The sequence below is a fragment of the Belonocnema kinseyi genome, chromosome 5 (assembly GCF_010883055.1).
Source record: "Belonocnema kinseyi isolate 2016_QV_RU_SX_M_011 chromosome 5, B_treatae_v1, whole genome shotgun sequence".
NCBI lineage: Eukaryota > Metazoa > Arthropoda > Insecta > Hymenoptera > Cynipidae > Belonocnema > Belonocnema kinseyi.
Window position 1 is genome coordinate 44,958,316 of NC_046661.1, and position 17,675 is coordinate 44,975,990.

The window sequence follows — 17,675 nt, forward strand, 5'->3', positions numbered from 1 at the left end:
CCATCAGGGCAATGTTGTAAGTCATTTAAATCGCCTTGAATAAATCATCGTTTTTTTCAAATAATCTTCGACGTTAAGTGTCATTTTATTACTGAAGTTTGCAAGAAATCAGAATAAAAACATGTCCTTGGACACAAAGTATAATTTGAAATATGCATATCAGAAACATTTGCATTAAATGTTGCAAAAAAAGATTTATAAAGACAGAACTGAAGACATTTTTCTTCAGTTACTGTACTTGAAGCTTAGCCAAATGAGTATCTTTGGCTATAGCATCTGATTTAAATAATTAACGTGTCACAATTGAATGATCAAAATTAGAATTTAATTTTAAAACGCGTTTTTCAAACCTTAAACATGGCAAGTTCTATTCCAAAAATTTTGCCATTTTATGCATTGCTACTCTATGTTCTCGGCATACCACACGCCAGCGCAGATTATAGAGAATTTTTGGAACAACTAAAACTGGAGAAAATGTTTCACGTGATGGGACCAAAAGAGCTCTTGTTAACATTTTCGAACAAAACAAACAGAGGTTTATTTTATAATGAAGCATGTAAAGCGGATATTTTAGCTTACAAAAGTGGACTCGACAAGAAAGAAATGTGGGCTTTGAGAAGTTAATATTTACATTATTATTTTTGAATATGACTTACCTGTTACATGTTATGCCATTTCAAGAGTTTTCTTACAGCTTTTCATATGAAAATTTATTGTATCACTATTACGTATATGTTATGTAATTGTTACGAAAATTTCACTTCATTCTTATGTAACAGTAGATCATGGAATAAAAGTATTTTTTTGGTATTGATCACTGCTCCATAATTTATTTAATATTTAAATTAATTATGGGGTCTGACAGTATGATAAAAACGACGTTGCAATCGTACATCACTGATCTTCCTCAAGGTATTACCATGGTGGCTTTATATATAATCTGTAATTAGTTACATGCTGTTCTGTATGCAGATATAAAATTTCGTTGAAAATATTGGAAAAAGGCCAGATTTTTTTGCAGACAGTTCAAAACATTAATTAATTTATAGTTTTTAACCTTGACTCAATATGCAGGACGGATATATTTGGATTTTTATTTTTCATTTCAGGAGATGTGATTTTTCGATTTCTTTCCCATGTCGTCCCACAGACGGAATCAAGATTGAGAACTACAAATTAATAAATATTTTGATCTGACTCCACAAAAATCTGGCCTTTTTTCAAAATTGTCAACATAATTTGATAACTACGTACACAACATTTAACTAATTACAGGTTATACATGCAGCCATCTTTGTAATAACTTGAGCAAGATCATCGTTGTAATAAGGTAACATCTAAACGTTGTTTGTATCATACTGTAAGACCTAACAGTTAATTAGAAATATTAAATCAATTATGGACACTTAAGGAACTTATATAACAGTTGCATGACCAAATTATGTCTCTTGTATTCAGTGAACATTACTTAGTGACAGAAATGCTGCTAAGTTTATAACATTTTTCAAGCTTGTACATAACATGTCCATAATAATAGATTTTAACACCATTTAAACTATCTATTATTTTCTCAGTGCTGGATGCCTCATCAAAAATACCGCCAGGACTTTTGATAGGAAATTTTATAGAAATGGGCATGTATGATGAGTGCATGGAAGTTTATGTAAATAAAACTGGCAGCGAAATTCGTGGTAACCACTGCACGTACGTTCTTCACTTGTCGTATAAAAACAAAACTCTTCCCGTAAATCCTTTATTGTCAATTTGCTTGCCGGTTTCCTGCCAGGAGAAAGATTTGAGTAATATTATACACAAAAGAATGGAAAACACAGGAAGCTACCAAGCTTATAACGTTACATCAATCGAAGTTCACTGTTCTGACGTACATGTTCGAGACCCGACAGGCGCAATTATAACAGCGTGAGAAAGAAGTTACTTTAAATATTACGCAGGTGTTACATAGATGTTACATAAATTCCAAATGTCAATTCTATATCAGTTGTATAATGTTAATATGAAAAAGCTTGCTGGCCACGCTTGCACATTTTCATAACGTGCTACACGCGCGGGTCGCAAGTTTGAGAGCGCTTAGTGCTCCCACCAATACCGGACCTAGCACGCCGAGCTCGATAATGGGTTACATCGCGCTAGGACGCCTTGAGACCACGCGCTTCGCGCTTAGTTATATATTCTTGGTATTCAGAGTGCTTCAATGGAACTTAAAAAAAAACATCATTTTCTAATTCCAGTTTTTTAATGGAAGTTCATTTTCCGAATTTTCCACGTAATAAATTATAGATAATGATTAAATTTCCCAAAACTTTGTAGGTTTTGAGGTAAACATTATTATCTTGCCACTAGCACTTCACGCTCAAATTTCGACAGACATTTTAAAATAAATATTTACTTTCTGAGTTACCTTGAAATAAAAAGCTACAATCCATTCTTCAGACTTTCTTCCCTATTTCTCGGTGTTATGCTGAAAAGTCGAATTATTTTCCCATAGTATTTTTCATGGGTAAAACAAATAATCCTAAAAGTATTCGTTTAGATGTTTTATGTATCTCCCGTCCTTTGTCGTGATATTTGAATTTTCGATTTTTGCGTATCAATTTTGATAAATAAATCAAAAACGACAAGTTCCTAGGTGAAAGTGTCCGTAGTATGCCGGAGTTCACTACCGGCGCAGTACTGGCCCAGTACTGTCCACCAGTGCAGACTGGCGGTAGTTTGCCCAGTACTGGATAAGAGTTGGTTGCACGACCGGAGCAGTACTGTGCCAGTGGTATAAAACTAAAACTTTAAAAGAATAAGCTTATAAATTTTGTTAAGGTGTTTTTAAATGACGAGAAATGGTATGTTTAATTACGTGAAAACATTTGTTTAGGAAAAATATTTTTTATTTTAATGCAGACATACAGTTGAATAAAAAAAAATCACATTTTATCCTTTCGTGCAAAGTTGCTAAAATACTATAAAATGCTCGAAAAAATTATACGAGTAACCTAAATTTTTCTAAAAGAATTTAAAGAATGTTATTTTCTAGTTATCTTCAAGAAAAGTGATAAAGGATCTAAAGAATTAACATCTAATTGTATTGTAAAAAGTTGGTAAAATGATATACAATGATGAAAAACAAAAAATGACACGTAAGTAAAAAAACTTATTATCAATGAACTTGAAAAAACGCGCCATAATAGTAACCAATCAGCGCAAAAACTTAAGAGTCAACCAACGCTGTTTTTCCTGAACGATACAAAATGGGGTATTTTCAGTATTAGCGCTATGAGTGCACTCTGAGCGTGAAGGTGTTCTCCACCGATTAAAAAAAAGTAGTCTCCTCTTATTGGTTGATAAATTTTAAGAATCTCATGATTGTAATATGTGCCGTAGCTTTTGGTAAAAATAGTCTAGAATGGTTGTACATTGTGGCAAGGGATACGTTCAAACCGTCTTCGTACTCTGGGATCGTTCTCCATCGTTTTGGCCAGAGCGAAAGTTAAGAGCGTGGAGAGAATACAAAATGTGCGCGAATGTGAATGATTTGAATCCTTTTGATGTCTTGGATCCTGAACCAATTTCCACTCAATTATTTTGTTTACTTTTTCAAATAGGCTGCGTATACGTGACTGTCTAATCCGGACGGCTTTCTATAATCAAAAATGATTTGACGTAAGTCTTCGCCAGTCTTCATGGCGAAATAAGAAGAGTATTTTTTAAATTAATTTTGTCGAAATAATCAACTGTCATGTTCAGAAACATTTTTCGACCAACTAAAATTCTTACATACACATTATAAGTTTGCAAATCATTTTTTAGATTTGTGGAAAAACAATTCTTTATACTGAAGTTCAGTTCAAGAAAAATACGTAAAAGTTAAACTTGAAAAGTTATCTTCCGCAATCATGGATGACGATCTCGATAATCTCCAAATCGTCAAGAAATATTTCTCAAAAGACACTTTGCTGGCGTTAAATGATGTTTATGTCAGAAAAAAGAATTTTGGCTTTGCGGAAAGTGTGGAATTGATGTCTCAGAATAGGTCGACGTTGTTTTTCAAAATGAAAAAAAGATATGGAAATCATTTCAACAGATACGATCGCTGTTTGAAATCGTTGCATCAATTCTGCCTTGTATTAAAAAAATGACCAAAAACCAAAAATTGGTTTTGCGAAGACTGTTCATAAAGCACATTTTATTTTCGCATAATAAATCATTATAATTTGTTATTTTTCTTCTGAAAAATCTATAAAAGTTGAAGAATATCATTCACTCCATAACTTGTATTGTTCTTATCAAGAACTACTCCTCGTACATTCATAATTTAAACAGTTGTTACCACTTAATATTCACATAAGTGTACAAAGTACAACCTTTATTCCCGCTACAGTACGACTACAAGAGCCGGCAGCTAATTACCAGTAAACCGCAAAATAGATCAATGCGCATTCATGTCAAAAAAGTTTGCAATTCAGAACAAAGTAGTGCCCACTCAAAAGTGGACACGCTCTTTATTTGTATCTCCATTATTACCGAGCGCATACTGCTGAGAAATGTATTTTCGGCTACGAACAGCAGTTCCGCTTTTATCGTTAGACGCTAAGCTAAAACTATGTTCGGTGCAAGCCCACTAGGTGGGGCCCAAGAGAAACGCCAGACTAGGGAAACTTACTTTTTGAACATCCTTTGTAGATATATAAAAAACAAATTGCTTATTCTAGTGATAGGTAGTTTAAAATGTGAAAATCATTAGATAAAAAAACTTTAGCAGAGTAGCCTAAGTGTAAAATAAATCTCTAATTTCAACGAAAGTAGGACACCTGATTCTGAATTCACGGATACGACTGAAAAGCTCTTCAATTCAGCGCAAACAATTCAACTTACAAAGAAAAATTTTACGCTAACTAAATTATTTAGGAATGAGTCGCGCGTGTCTACAGGTCTTGACTTGCAAATGTCGTCTGCTGATAATGAAGAAACACACAGGGACTCAGGCGTAATTGGAGAATACAACGCAGAAGAACAAACGCAAATCTGAAAAACACTGAGCACCCATATTTTAAACGAGTCATAGTAACCATCGCCATGTCATTATGTCAGTGATTTTCCAGTACTACGCCAGTAGTGTCAAAACAGTACCGTCAAGCATTACAAGCCCGTACTGGCCCAGTACAGCTAGCCAGTACTGAAACTCCCGCAGGCTGTACTGGGCCAATACTGGACCAGTACTGGGCCATCACTGGGCTGTTGGTGTACTTCTACTTGGATGATTGACTACATCAGATTTGGCAGGAATTTTAGCGCCAAAGTTCGAAAGTTCACGCGCGAACTCCGGACCCGTGATCACATACTTAACAAGTCAAAGCTGCTGACTATCAAGCAGCAAATAGTTGAAAGAATACGGATACTATCTGAAGCTAAGAGAAGACTAGTGCGGAGGGAGAGGTGGGTCAGAGAAAATCAACAGTTTCTCTCTGACCCATCTCGACTCTTTCAATACCCTCCAGTTACTGTCGACCACCCGCAAAAACCAGAGGAGGTCGAGTTTTTTTGGAGAGAAGTCTACGAAGTGCAGCATAGTCTGGACGAAGACTCAAAAAATATAAATAGCTTCAAACAGCTGTGTGATGCCAGCATTTGGCCCGTATTTTCACCTCATATTTAAAGTTCGAAGAGCCGATTCCGGAGTGGTTGGTGGAAGGGCGCCGAAAATAGGCCACTTAGCTGACCCGAAGAATTATAGGCCAATCACTTGTCTGAAAACAGTGTATAAGATATTCACAGCATCCTAAATGATAGGTTTGTTCGAGCGATTGAACCTGTGTGGAAAGAAATGTATGAACAACGAGGCTCAAAGAAAGGCATGGCGGCATGTCGGGAGAACCTGCTCATCGATAGATGTGTCTGCAAATATGCAGCATTCTACCAGCGTGACCTATCGATGGCCTGTATTGATTATCGGAAAGCTTTCGATTCGACCTCCCATAGACTTATCATCTGTCTTTTGGAAAGCTTAAAGGTTTATCCGCAAATCGTTAGGTGCATATAGAGATTGATGCCGCTTTAAAAAACCAGATTTACTATCTAAATCGTGTGACAACTAACAAGGTCACCTTTCAGAGAGGTGTCTTTCAAGGCGACATCATGAGTCCACTCCTCTTTTGCCTTACATTATTGCAACTATCTCTAGCACTTCGCTATTCCGACGGGTACTTGTGCGGCGAACCTGAAGATCGAAAGTACAAGGTCATTCATGTATTTTACATGGACGATTTTAAGATCTATGCCAAAAACAAAAGGCAACTACATCTACCTCTAGGGATTGTCGAACGATATAATAAGGAAATTGGAATGGAATTTGAGTAAGACAAATGCGCCAAAGTTTATATGAAGCGAGGAAAACTTAATGTCATCCCTGAAGATACAAACGTCTAATCCGGCAAATTTGGTCTTCAGAACTGTCGGCGAGGAACAAAGCATCTGCAACAAACATGCTTGCCGTCCCGGTAGTACTCTATTCATTTGGTGTTGTTCCATGGACGAAGAATGAGCTCAGATCCCTTGATATCGGGACAAGAAAGGTTATGCACATAAACAAAAGCATGCATCTTAGGTCTTCTGTTCCGCGACTGTACATCGCACGCCGTCAAGGTGGTCGCGGAATATTGAGTCTTGAATGTCTTTACAAACAGGATTATTCTGGGTACAGCATATAGAGTCGCAAATGGAAGAGATCCTCTTCTTAAAATGGTCAGGAATCACGAAGAAGTGGGCAAAGGAGCGTTTCTGTACAAATCAGCGGAAGAGGCTGCTGAAACACTCGGACTTAACTTTAGTATAAGGGGTGAATAGAATGCATCAAATCTTATCTATCTCGAGTACTCACTCCTGAAAGCCCGGATTAAGAAAACACAAGATAAAAACTTTCGTGAACCAAGACATTCCCGATGATAGCTGCAGGGCATGCCATCTTCGTTATCAAATTTTCGGCACCAGCGGACAAAAATATCATAGGCAAGGAGAATGAAAAGAAAGAGAGGTATAGAGACCTTATAATTGAGTTGCAACGATTGTACCCGGTATATTCTGTTAAACTAATCGTCCTTATCATTGGCGTTTTTAGAGGTGCCAAGCTTTCACTCGTTAATTGCCTGAAAAGAATCCCTGCGTATCAACAATATGCTAAAACACTTGCGGGAAAAATGCAGAAGGCGGTAATCCTTGGATCACTCCGTGTTCTCAAGGTGCACGAAAGTTTTGCCGTATAGACTGTATAGACTGTAACCACCTATATCACGGTCGTGAGACGTGGTTCTGCCTGAAATTTTACCGCGATTTCGCTGGAAGCGGGTGCAATTTTTCAGATTAGCACCCGCCCCCGGTGAAATCCTGCGGTTGTGCTTATGACAAATTTTTATATATTTAACTTGAAACTTTTGATTCAGAACATTTTCTCATAGAATGCCTATTTTTGGAGAGATTTGAAAGCCTTACGTTAAAAAAGTCACCCTATATATACAGGGTGATTTTTTTAACTTGAAACTTTCAAATATCTCAAAAAATAGGCATTCCATGAAAACATGTTATGAATCAAAACTTTTAAGTTAAAAGAATCACCCTGTATACACGGTAACCCATTTTAATCTACAATCCCAAATATCTTCTAAAATACTTTATCTACGAAGAAATGGTTTGAACAAAAGATGACCAGGACTGACGGAGACATCTGAGTGTACCGTCAATTTTGACCTTGAGAACAGTTTTCCAGGTCACATGGAGGTAAGACCCTTTTATTAAATGAGAACCCCTATTTTTGAATGCGGATTTGAAAAGAGTGCAAAATTTAGCGTAAAAATTACCTGAGGAAAAATGGTTTTTGTGACCTTTGAAAGGTGAAAAATTGAGATAAAATGTCTGAGAAACGACCAGATGCCTTTTTTCTGAATTGTCTAGGTTTTTCGGGGTAAACAAATTTCAAGATGCTTCGGAAAAGTCGATGAAAAGTTAAGGTGTTCATCAACTTGATCATCATGACCTTGAGGTCAATTTTCAAGGTCACTTGCAGGTCAAGACGATTTTTTGGATATTGAACTCTGTGTCCGGATGAATCTTTTTGTAGATTTCAGGCTGCAGATTGCTATCACAGAGCCCCCCTAAAAACACCCAAACAGTAATAATCATTTCGGATAAGAAGTAAAGACTGTGACTATGTAGTTATAAAAGTGACAATCTTAAAAATGTCACTTCTCTGTGACTAGTTACAAAAAAAGAAACTTTGTCCTAACTGTTAGTGTTGCTCAGAAACAATGGCGTGGACATGGTATGTTTCCTTTATGGTGCTATCTTGTCGTGAGTTCCCCTGGCCTCTCACGTTTCAGGTGGTTGATTAACTTGAGTCTTCTTGCCTCTCCCGTTTCGGGTAGTTGATTAACGTGAGTCCCCTTGCCTCTCACCAATGCTACCAGTGTTACAATCAGCCAAGGAGTAAATGTTCCAAGTGCTCTCCATTGACTTAAGGACACAAAAGTAGACGTCTTTCAAAACCGTCACAGTTTTCAGCGAAGTTTCTCGAGAGACGACTGCGCAAGCTGCCCGAGTCCTTTGCATCAGATCTTCTCTTGTTGTCGGTCGCTAAGCAAAAACTATATTTTTAATATAACCCCATAAAAAGAAATCAGGTGAGCAGGGGGGCCATTCGAATGGACCTCCTCGTCCAATTCATCTCTCATTGAAATGTAGGTTCAAAAACTCACGTACGATGAGTGCAAAATGTGGCGGAGCACCATCTTGTTGAAGCCACATTCTTTGTCTGGTTGTTAATACAACGTTCTCCAATAGTGCAGGTAAATGGTCCCTTAACAACTCTGTGTAAGTGTGTCGGTCAACGTTCTCGTAAAGAAAGTAGGGTCCAACTAAATAGTCATTTACTTTTCTGCACCAGAGCATAACACTCCATCGATTTTGATTATCCATCGGTCTGTACGAGTGAGGATTTTCGCCCGACCAATGATGACAGTTATGTCTATCGGGCTGTCCGTCGCTGTAGAATTTACTTTCATCTGAGAAAAGTACATATTTAAAGAAACTAGGATCATTCTTTACCATTTTCAAAGCGCATTAACAGAAATGAATAGGCAGTAAAATATGATGGGGGCTTAAGGCTTGCGTTAGAGTTATGAGGTTAGCATGATGGTTCAGATCTATAAATCTTCACATTTGTTTCTTTAACCCAATGGACAGCACTTTGAACTGTTACTCCGTCTCTGATTGTAACACTGATAGCAATGGTGAGAGGAAAAGGGACTCACGTGAATCAACCACCCGAAACGTGAGAGGCAAGGGGAACTCACCACAAGAAAGCACGCCAAAGGAAGCAGAACTTACTACGTCCACGACGTCGTTTCTGGGTAACGCTTGAAGTAAGGACAAAGTATCAATTCAGAACAAGGGCATCTGGTCGTCTCTCAGACATTTGACCTTCATTTTTTACGATTTTTCCACAGGTCATTCTTGACGTGAACTTTCCCGCTATTTTCAAATCCGCAGTTAAAAATAGGGGTTCTCATTTTCCTCTCGTTTGTTTTCAACCTTTGTCGAAACCATTTCTTCGTAGATAAAGTATTTTAGAAGACACTTGAGATTATAGAAGTGGGACGATGATCGTGGGGGCTAAAGGGTAGGCTTTGGACCCACGCTGTATTCTTGTGGGTTCGATTCCAGCTTGGCACTCTGGAAGAGCCTCGGCGGCCCATGCGGTGTACACTAGCCTAGCAAAGGAGTGGTTCATCTCCGGAGAGTCGTGGGGTGGTTCTTGCTGGTTCCGAACCCACCTTAAACTGCAGGTCCCCCTCCCATCACCAAGCAAGTGTGCGGGATGTGTGTAAAGGAATAGGGAAGAAGGCGCAAGAAAAATGTAAACCCTTAGTGGACATGCTTTTCAATATCAAAAAGTATCGGACACCCTCCCCCTATCAGCGAAAATATGCGTTTTCGAGACAAATGTCTCAGGCAGAAGTTTCAGCGTTCTCGTTGAGGATCAGAATGCTGACCTTGAAGCTGACCTTGTCATTGACCTTCAAAGTTATTACAAGGTCAACTTTAAGTTTTTAAAGGGAAACCCTTTTTTTTTAAAAGGGAAAGTTTTTAAAGGGAAACACGCAAACTCAATAAAGGACAGAAATTTAAACATTTGCTGTAAACTGGTCACATACGATCTTTTTTGTTTGTGGTCTGGTGAGACCATCTTGCCCTAGCTGGCCGGATCCACATACGAACTTTTGTTTGTGGTCTCATAAGACCATCTTGCCCTAGTTGGCCGGATCCACATACGAAATCTTGTTTATGGTCTGATGAGACTATCTCGCCTTAGCTGGCGGGATCTAGATACAATTTTTAACCTTTTTTAACGCATATTTCCACTGATCAATCGTCTAGACCTCGTTTGAGTTTACACGACACTGGAATGATCCCGTAGGTCATCGGGTCATATGACCTTGATGCATATCAGAAAGTACAATTTTGCGTACTTTCGATTGGCGGTGTCAAAAATAGGGATTTCCAGTAGAAAAATAAAATTTGACCTTAAAATAACCTGGATGTCAACTCCAAGGTCAGCTTCATGACCAACATTCAGATACTCGTCCAAAAACATGTTTAAGTTCATACGACTCTGGAATGACCTCGAAGGTCATTGGGTCACATAACCTTGATCCATATCTAAACGTAAAATTTTGCGTACTTTCGATTGGCGGTGTCAAAAAGCGTTAAAGCGAAGAATGGAGAAAAAGAGAGCGAGACAGAGAGAGAGAGAAACAGAGAGAATAGCGCTGGCACGCATGCCTATGACACAATGGCTGCGATAAACTGGGACTACTCGCATTGAACACAGCCAATGACACTTTTCAGTTGCAAGTGTGCGGTTAATTGCAGCCGTTGTCGACGTCCTTATACACGCTTCTTTTAACAGCACTTATAACTCAGTGACACTTGACTGCCTGTGATGCGGGCATGTGCTGGCCTGCCGCGCTCAAACTTCCCATTCTAAGAAAATTAGAGCCAATTACGAAAAATGGAAAAGTTAGTACAATATTGATTAGCGAATTTTTATGGGCAGCGTAAAGTTTTCTACATTATGACGAGAACACTAAATAAAGATAGAAAAAAAGTCGGTTAATAACTTCAAACGCTATTGCACTTTTGTTATCCTGCAAAGCAGTCTAGTAATGGATTTTCTCGGACAAATTTAGTGAAAATATTTACCGATTTTATTACGGAACTAATATTGAAGGGGGAAGTGGAAAGCCGAGAATTGGGTGAAGACACAATGAAACTCATGAAGTAAAAAAGAAGGCAACAGTCATTTTAATGCCACTTACATGTCGGCCCCTAAGCCCGTGGCGCGGCTAGGGGGGAGAAAAGCTGCTGTCGGGTACAATAGGTACGGTAAATCCGCGGCGTGGGCGGCTCGTTGGTGGACGGTTGGGCTGGCGTCGCAGGAATCTTTATCCCCTGGTTTTGGCACTCGCTTTAGCAAAGCGTCGCGAAAGAAGTATAGTTCGGGTGAATGGACAGAGCGAGACTGCCCGAAGACGCGATATCGCTCGGGCGACTCGGGACCCCTCGGGGAAGTCCGCCCCCTATCGTTCGCGGACAAAAAATAAAAAAGAGGAAAGAAAAATAAGAAGGGAGCCAACCACATCCCCTTTCTTCTCTTTTTCCTTCTTTCGTCTTTTTTATTTTTATTACCATCAATTTACAATAAAATAAAAAACATAAATAAATTAATTTGCATTACCAACGTTTCGGTACTCGTACAGTACCCTTACCAAGGCAAGAGAAATTTTAGTGGTAGAAATTGACAGCACCCACGAACAGGTGCTCTCTCTTTGATACCTGAGAATCGAATGAGGTTCAGTAGGCCAATCTGTTGTAAACACAATATAAATATCTGTTACAAATACATCAGAAATAGAGAAAGTAAAAGAAAAACAGAATTCATGAAACAGCTACGTTATATGTAATTAATCATATTAGCATAACTTTTGTTCAACCCATCCAAATCGGTTTTTAAATTAATAAATAGCTTTTTTTGTTTAAAGCATTTCCACGAATACCCTCTTTCTCTCATTACTTTCACTATGCAAAATTTTAACATTATCCCAGTCAAATTCATGGTCAAAATCAACAAATGCCTTTGTATGTCTTGCACGAACACTTTTAAAACAGCGTCCTAAACGAACATCACTTTTGTGTTCCTCTATCCTAGTATTAAGAAGTCTGCCAGTTTGTCCCACGTAATTCATCTTACAGATCCTGCAAGTGATCTTATAGACAACACCACCCTTTTCAAAATTATCTAAAGGATCTTTGCAAAAATTTATCACCGAATCCATTTTAAATGGAATGCGGAAAATAGTATGAATATTAATTTTGTTTAACATAAGTTCAATAGTTTTAGAAATTTGACCAAAAAATGGAAGAACAATATTCAAATTTCTTGTGTGAAATGAATAATGGGACAAACCTAGAGCTCTGTCAACTAAGTTATTAATTACTGCAATTTTGTTTTGAAAGGGATGAACAGAAAGGAAATTTAAAATTGTACATAAATATGTACTTTTTCTGTACCAATTGGTATTAATATTACCATTCCAACCCTTAATTACTTCTATGTTCAAAAAACTGATTTTATAATTCTGTTCTATTTCATGAGTAAATTGAAGTTTTGCATGAAAACTGTTAAAAGTATCAATGACGATCTGTAACTTCTTTTTTTGAATTATACTTTTTTGAAATTCCCAGCTATTTTTGACATTATATTAAAAGTTGTGATAGAGTCCTTGAGAATCAAATTAAAATTTTGTTCTAAAAATTTGGTGAGAGTATTAATAGTTGAAATAACTACTCTTAAGGGATAGCCATCTTTGTGGATCTTTCTCAACCCATAACATCTTGCAAGAACTGTGTATTTAGTGGTAATATCAGTCCATCTTATATCCTTTCCAAGAAGTCCTTTCTTTCTCCAATCGTCAAACATCTTAAAAGAATCTCTTTTTAATTTTTTTAACGGATGTTCATGTAATAATTCAAAATTATCATTTTTAGAAAGCAAATTCTCCATATCCCTGATATAATTCTACGATCAATATAACTGATATGCAAACTATTTTTCTCAACAAAGCTCTTTGACAAGTGTAAAACCTTGTCTCGAAAATCCTGCTGATCCAAGATAGGAATTTTTCAACACCTTTTGCTATTTCAATTATTTGTTTTGCCTAAGTTTTTATCACAAGGTTACTAAAACCTTGACCTTATCTGAGAATATCTGTGACTGAATCAGGAATTTGAATATCTGTCAAATTAACAAACCAAGGATCTTTACCTCCTTCTTCAAAAATCCCATGTAAATTTAAATTTTGTTCTTAAACATTGTTTCTTCTACATTCAATCAAAAATCTTTTTTTAAGAATACTGCCTCTTAATTTCTTATTGATATCACACCATAATTGCACTTTTCTGAACACCTCAGGACCATGTTTAACTCTTATCTGATTGAAAAACATCCAAATTAAAAATCCCATTTAACGTCCCATAATCAAATTGATGCAAAATCCTGTAAACAAAACAAGAATCCAACGACCAAATTTGGACCACAACGAATAAACGAAAACCAAAAATCCTATTGTAATCTGAAAAAAAAACAAAAAAATAAAATAAAATTTTCGGACAAAAATAAAAAAGAGGATAGAAAAATGAGAAGGCAGCCAACCACATCCCCTTCCTTCTCTTTTTCCTTCTTTCGTCTTTTTTATTTTTATTGCCATCCACGAAATTGATTGATTCAGGAATTTTCAGAGATGCGTCACTAAAGCTTTATGCAGAAGCCGTTCCTAAATTTTCTTGAACTGTAACAGAAATTTCAGCAACGATAACTGCATGAAACTTCAGTCACATGTACCATAAAATTATGTTGCAGTGTAGGAATTTTTGTTACTGTAACTGAAAATTCCTAGAGGTTAAAAAATTTTTTTTCGTTCATTATTTTAATATAAAACATGAAGTCCATATTTGTCCTAAAAATATAATAATATAATTGAAAATATAATTTATAATTAATTAAAAATGAATAATTAATTAAAAATATAATTTATATTAAAATTAATGAACCAAACAATAATGTCACTTATACATTACATGTTTAGAGAACTTTACTCACAAAATGTATGAAAAATGTTATTTTATTTATTATAAATAATGTTAGTGTGTAATTTTTTCGCAAAAAATTGAATTTGTAGCATAATAGCTAAATCTTCAGCCAAAGAAATTAATTTTTAACTAAAATATGAATACTGCCTAAAAAATTATTTCTTAAAAAAAGTTGTTCAGCCAAAATTTTGAACAAAAAAAGTTGTTTCCACAAACAGAGAAAACAATAACTTTCAAGCAAACAGTAGCATTTTTATTCAAGAAAAATGAAATTTCTACTAAAACGAATGAATTTTTAAATCAAAAATACAAATTTAAAAAAAAAATTAATTTTCATCCGAAAAATACTTTATTTTGACATTTTAACATCAAAATATAAGATTACAACAACGAGTAAATCTACCACCATGCCGCCATGTCTAATAAAATAAATGGATTGTTAAATCACAGACAAATAATAATAAAAATAATGGAATTTTTATCCAAAAAAGATTTCAGTTTCACTTTTCGGCATAAAAAATATGAGTTTTAAATGACACAAAATTGTCTATGAGAATAGTTGCATTTTCTACCTAAAAATAAGAATTTTCAATGAAACAGTTGAAGTTTTAACAAATGAATACAAGACAAACAAATTACTAAGAAGAATATTACACCATGCGGTTACAGCAAAACTTTATTTTTAATTTTCTCTAATTTCCCACTGACTAAATTTTCATTTTTCCTGACCATAATAATATTCAAAGAGAAAAATCGTAAACTTGTAACATTTTCAACCTAGAATCTTTTATGATCGAAATAAACTAATTTCAAATTAAAATTGGAAAAATTTCTTTTACTTGACAGTTTCTCTAACCAATAAAATTCCCTGACTTAAAAAAAGTTGTTGTTAGCCAGTTTCGTTTTTACTCACCAGGTTTGTTCAGCGTGTTATGTTCTGAAAAATTTTGTACAAGAATAAAATGCCCCCCTCACGCAAAAAGTCATAACACAATGTTTCCAACACGCCGATTACTATTAATACTAAACCTTCACGCTTCGTCTGCCAACCGCACGCGCTCGAGAAGCGAGGAGTGCATATGCAACTGCGCATTTCTTTACGTCACGATAACTTATATTTTTGTTACTATTTAGAAATTTTAGGGGAATATGAGTAATATTCAGAAACCGTTTCTGAAGTCATATAAAAATCTAGTAAATTTACTATAAAATTACGGAATTTCATTTTCAGCAACCTAATTTCGTAAATTTCAGTTACTTTAGTATCTTAAATGTGTCGGAAATTTCCGAAAATTTCTAACAGTGTAGGTCAACAAAAGTAGTCGCATGCTCACAGCAGGGAGCCTGCCTTGGAGCCTACCGAGCTACCCGGCCTGGGGTGGCATCCCCCTACCGCCGGGTTGGTATTCTATCCAGGGTAGCAGTTTGGGAAACGCTGGTATAGAAGACTGTCCGAATATGAGATATTCTCGTAATATGAGATAGCGGAGTTTCAGTTAAACTAAGAGGCCCACTCTGTTGGTTATATCGCTTACGTGCAGCTCTTGAAGAAAAAGCAATTTCGTGGTGAAATCAAATTTTCATTGTGCTGCTAAAGATTATAAGCGAACATATTGTGAAATCGGTAGTGGTCGAGTTCTTGGAGTGGAAGTCTTTAAACACTATTTATTAGGCTTTAAACAAGTATTTAGCAGTATAATCTGCCTATAGGGATAGGGATTTAATAACTAAGTAGGAAAACATCGACAGTGTTCAAGTTTTCATTTCATAATAAGAGATACCGGTGGTGCTTATATCACACTCTAGCCGCGCTGGGGAAACTGGTTATAAAGGGTTAGTTACTACTGCAGAAACTAAATATATCTCAATAACAGTAAGCATATACTTCCAAATTATATAATCAAGTTTTCATTCAAACTAATACTTTATTTTGCATTTTATTAGCGATTTCCTGGGGTATCTCATATTATGGAAAAGTTTGATGACTTTGGAAAAAGCACTTTTTTACATTTTTTGTATTTTCAGCAAAAAAGAAATTTTTGTCACAATATTATACGGTGCTACATTGTATTGTATCGCACCATATTGTATCAAATAATATGATCGTGTATCATATCCAATCCTATTGCATGATCATACAGTGTGATAATGATTCATATTGTATCATACAGTAGTATATTGTGGCATATCATATTCTGTTGCATCTTATTGCATCATATTGTTTCATGTTAGATCATATTGTACGATACTGTATTATATTCTATCATATTATATTATATTGTATCACATTGTGTATTATTATATCATATTTTATCATTGTTTATTATATCGTATGATATTGTATAATAGTTTATCATATTGTGCAATAAACGGTCATATTGTCTGGAACCTACTGTATAACACTGTATCGCGTTGTAAGATTCATTGTTATACAGCAGGCTAATATATAAAAATGTATTATACTGTATCATAATGCATTATGTTGTATCATAATTAAGTACATAACACTTTAGTATTTATATACAAAATAGCAAATAAATTCACGCAAGTGTCCGCACCACCACCTTTAAGAAGAGAGAGAGAGAGAAAGAGGGATAGAGAGAGAGAGGGAGAGAGAGTGATTAGCGAGAGGGGAAGAAGTGGAAGGAGCGTCAGAGAGATAGAGAAATAGAAGCATTACTGTAAGAAATTATCACTTCAAAAATAGTTTTGAAGAATATTGTATGCTTTTTTTTAAAGATGTAATTCCTCTTTAGTACGTGACAAGTCCTATCAAAAAATAGTTTTAAGAAATATAAGACTTTTTCCCTTTTTAGACATTTTCCCGTATTTCCCGTCATACGGCTTAAAATGTGTTCTTTCTAAATCTACAAGTCTTATATTAAACTTTTTTTAAGTGGCAGTCGTCACTTAGCGTAAAATTGGAACAATCGATTTTTGCATGGCATTTTCGATGAATGAAAACATAACCGTTCATCAGTGAATGCTGGTTAACAAATTCGCTCTTTCTTTTAGCACAAAAAAGTGCGCCAAAGTTCGATTTGATCCGTACATCTTTCCGGTAGTTATCATGTTTACGGACATAAAAATAGACGGACGCAATCGGAAAAACTTGTTTTATGGCCTGAGGAGGTCTGAAAACGTGAAGTTAACGTTCAAAAACTCAGGTGTGAAATATTGGACTATTCTACTACTTTCTCAATCACTAATGATAGGAATCTAACAATCATCTTAAACCATTATTCAAGAGTTCTAGAAAAGCTTTATCGCAGTCATATGTATATTTACATATGCTATTTACATATATCGATTATATAACAGCTAAATTACTTTCCGTCACGTACAGGAGTTCTACAAAACCTTATCATGCATATTGTTAATAGGGTGAAAAAGTTATACATTAATTATATGAATGTTTCATAACAGTTTTATGTCGTTTATTAGCTGTTTGCAGCTGTTATATATTATTT

At 35.8% G+C, this 17,675-nt stretch overlaps 1 protein-coding gene across 6 annotated transcripts in view; it reads left to right on the forward strand.

Moving 5' to 3' along the window:
• The first annotated feature begins 255 nt into the window (after positions 1-255).
• The window catches only part of LOC117173205 (nose resistant to fluoxetine protein 6-like), a 114,641-nt gene continuing 97,221 nt past the window's right edge, over positions 256-17,675 (forward strand). For 2 of the 6 annotated variants that reach the window (XM_033361641.1, XM_033361640.1), the window contains exons 1-2: positions 256-619; positions 1,575-1,920. In XM_033361641.1, coding sequence (XP_033217532.1) covers positions 358-619; positions 1,575-1,920 — 608 coding nt within the window. In that variant the 5' untranslated portion in view covers positions 256-357. Of the gene's footprint in view, positions 620-1,109; positions 1,331-1,574; positions 1,921-17,675 lie in introns of those variants that run through there. The other 4 variants (XM_033361644.1, XM_033361642.1, XM_033361643.1 and 1 more) reach the window with 4 other exon arrangements.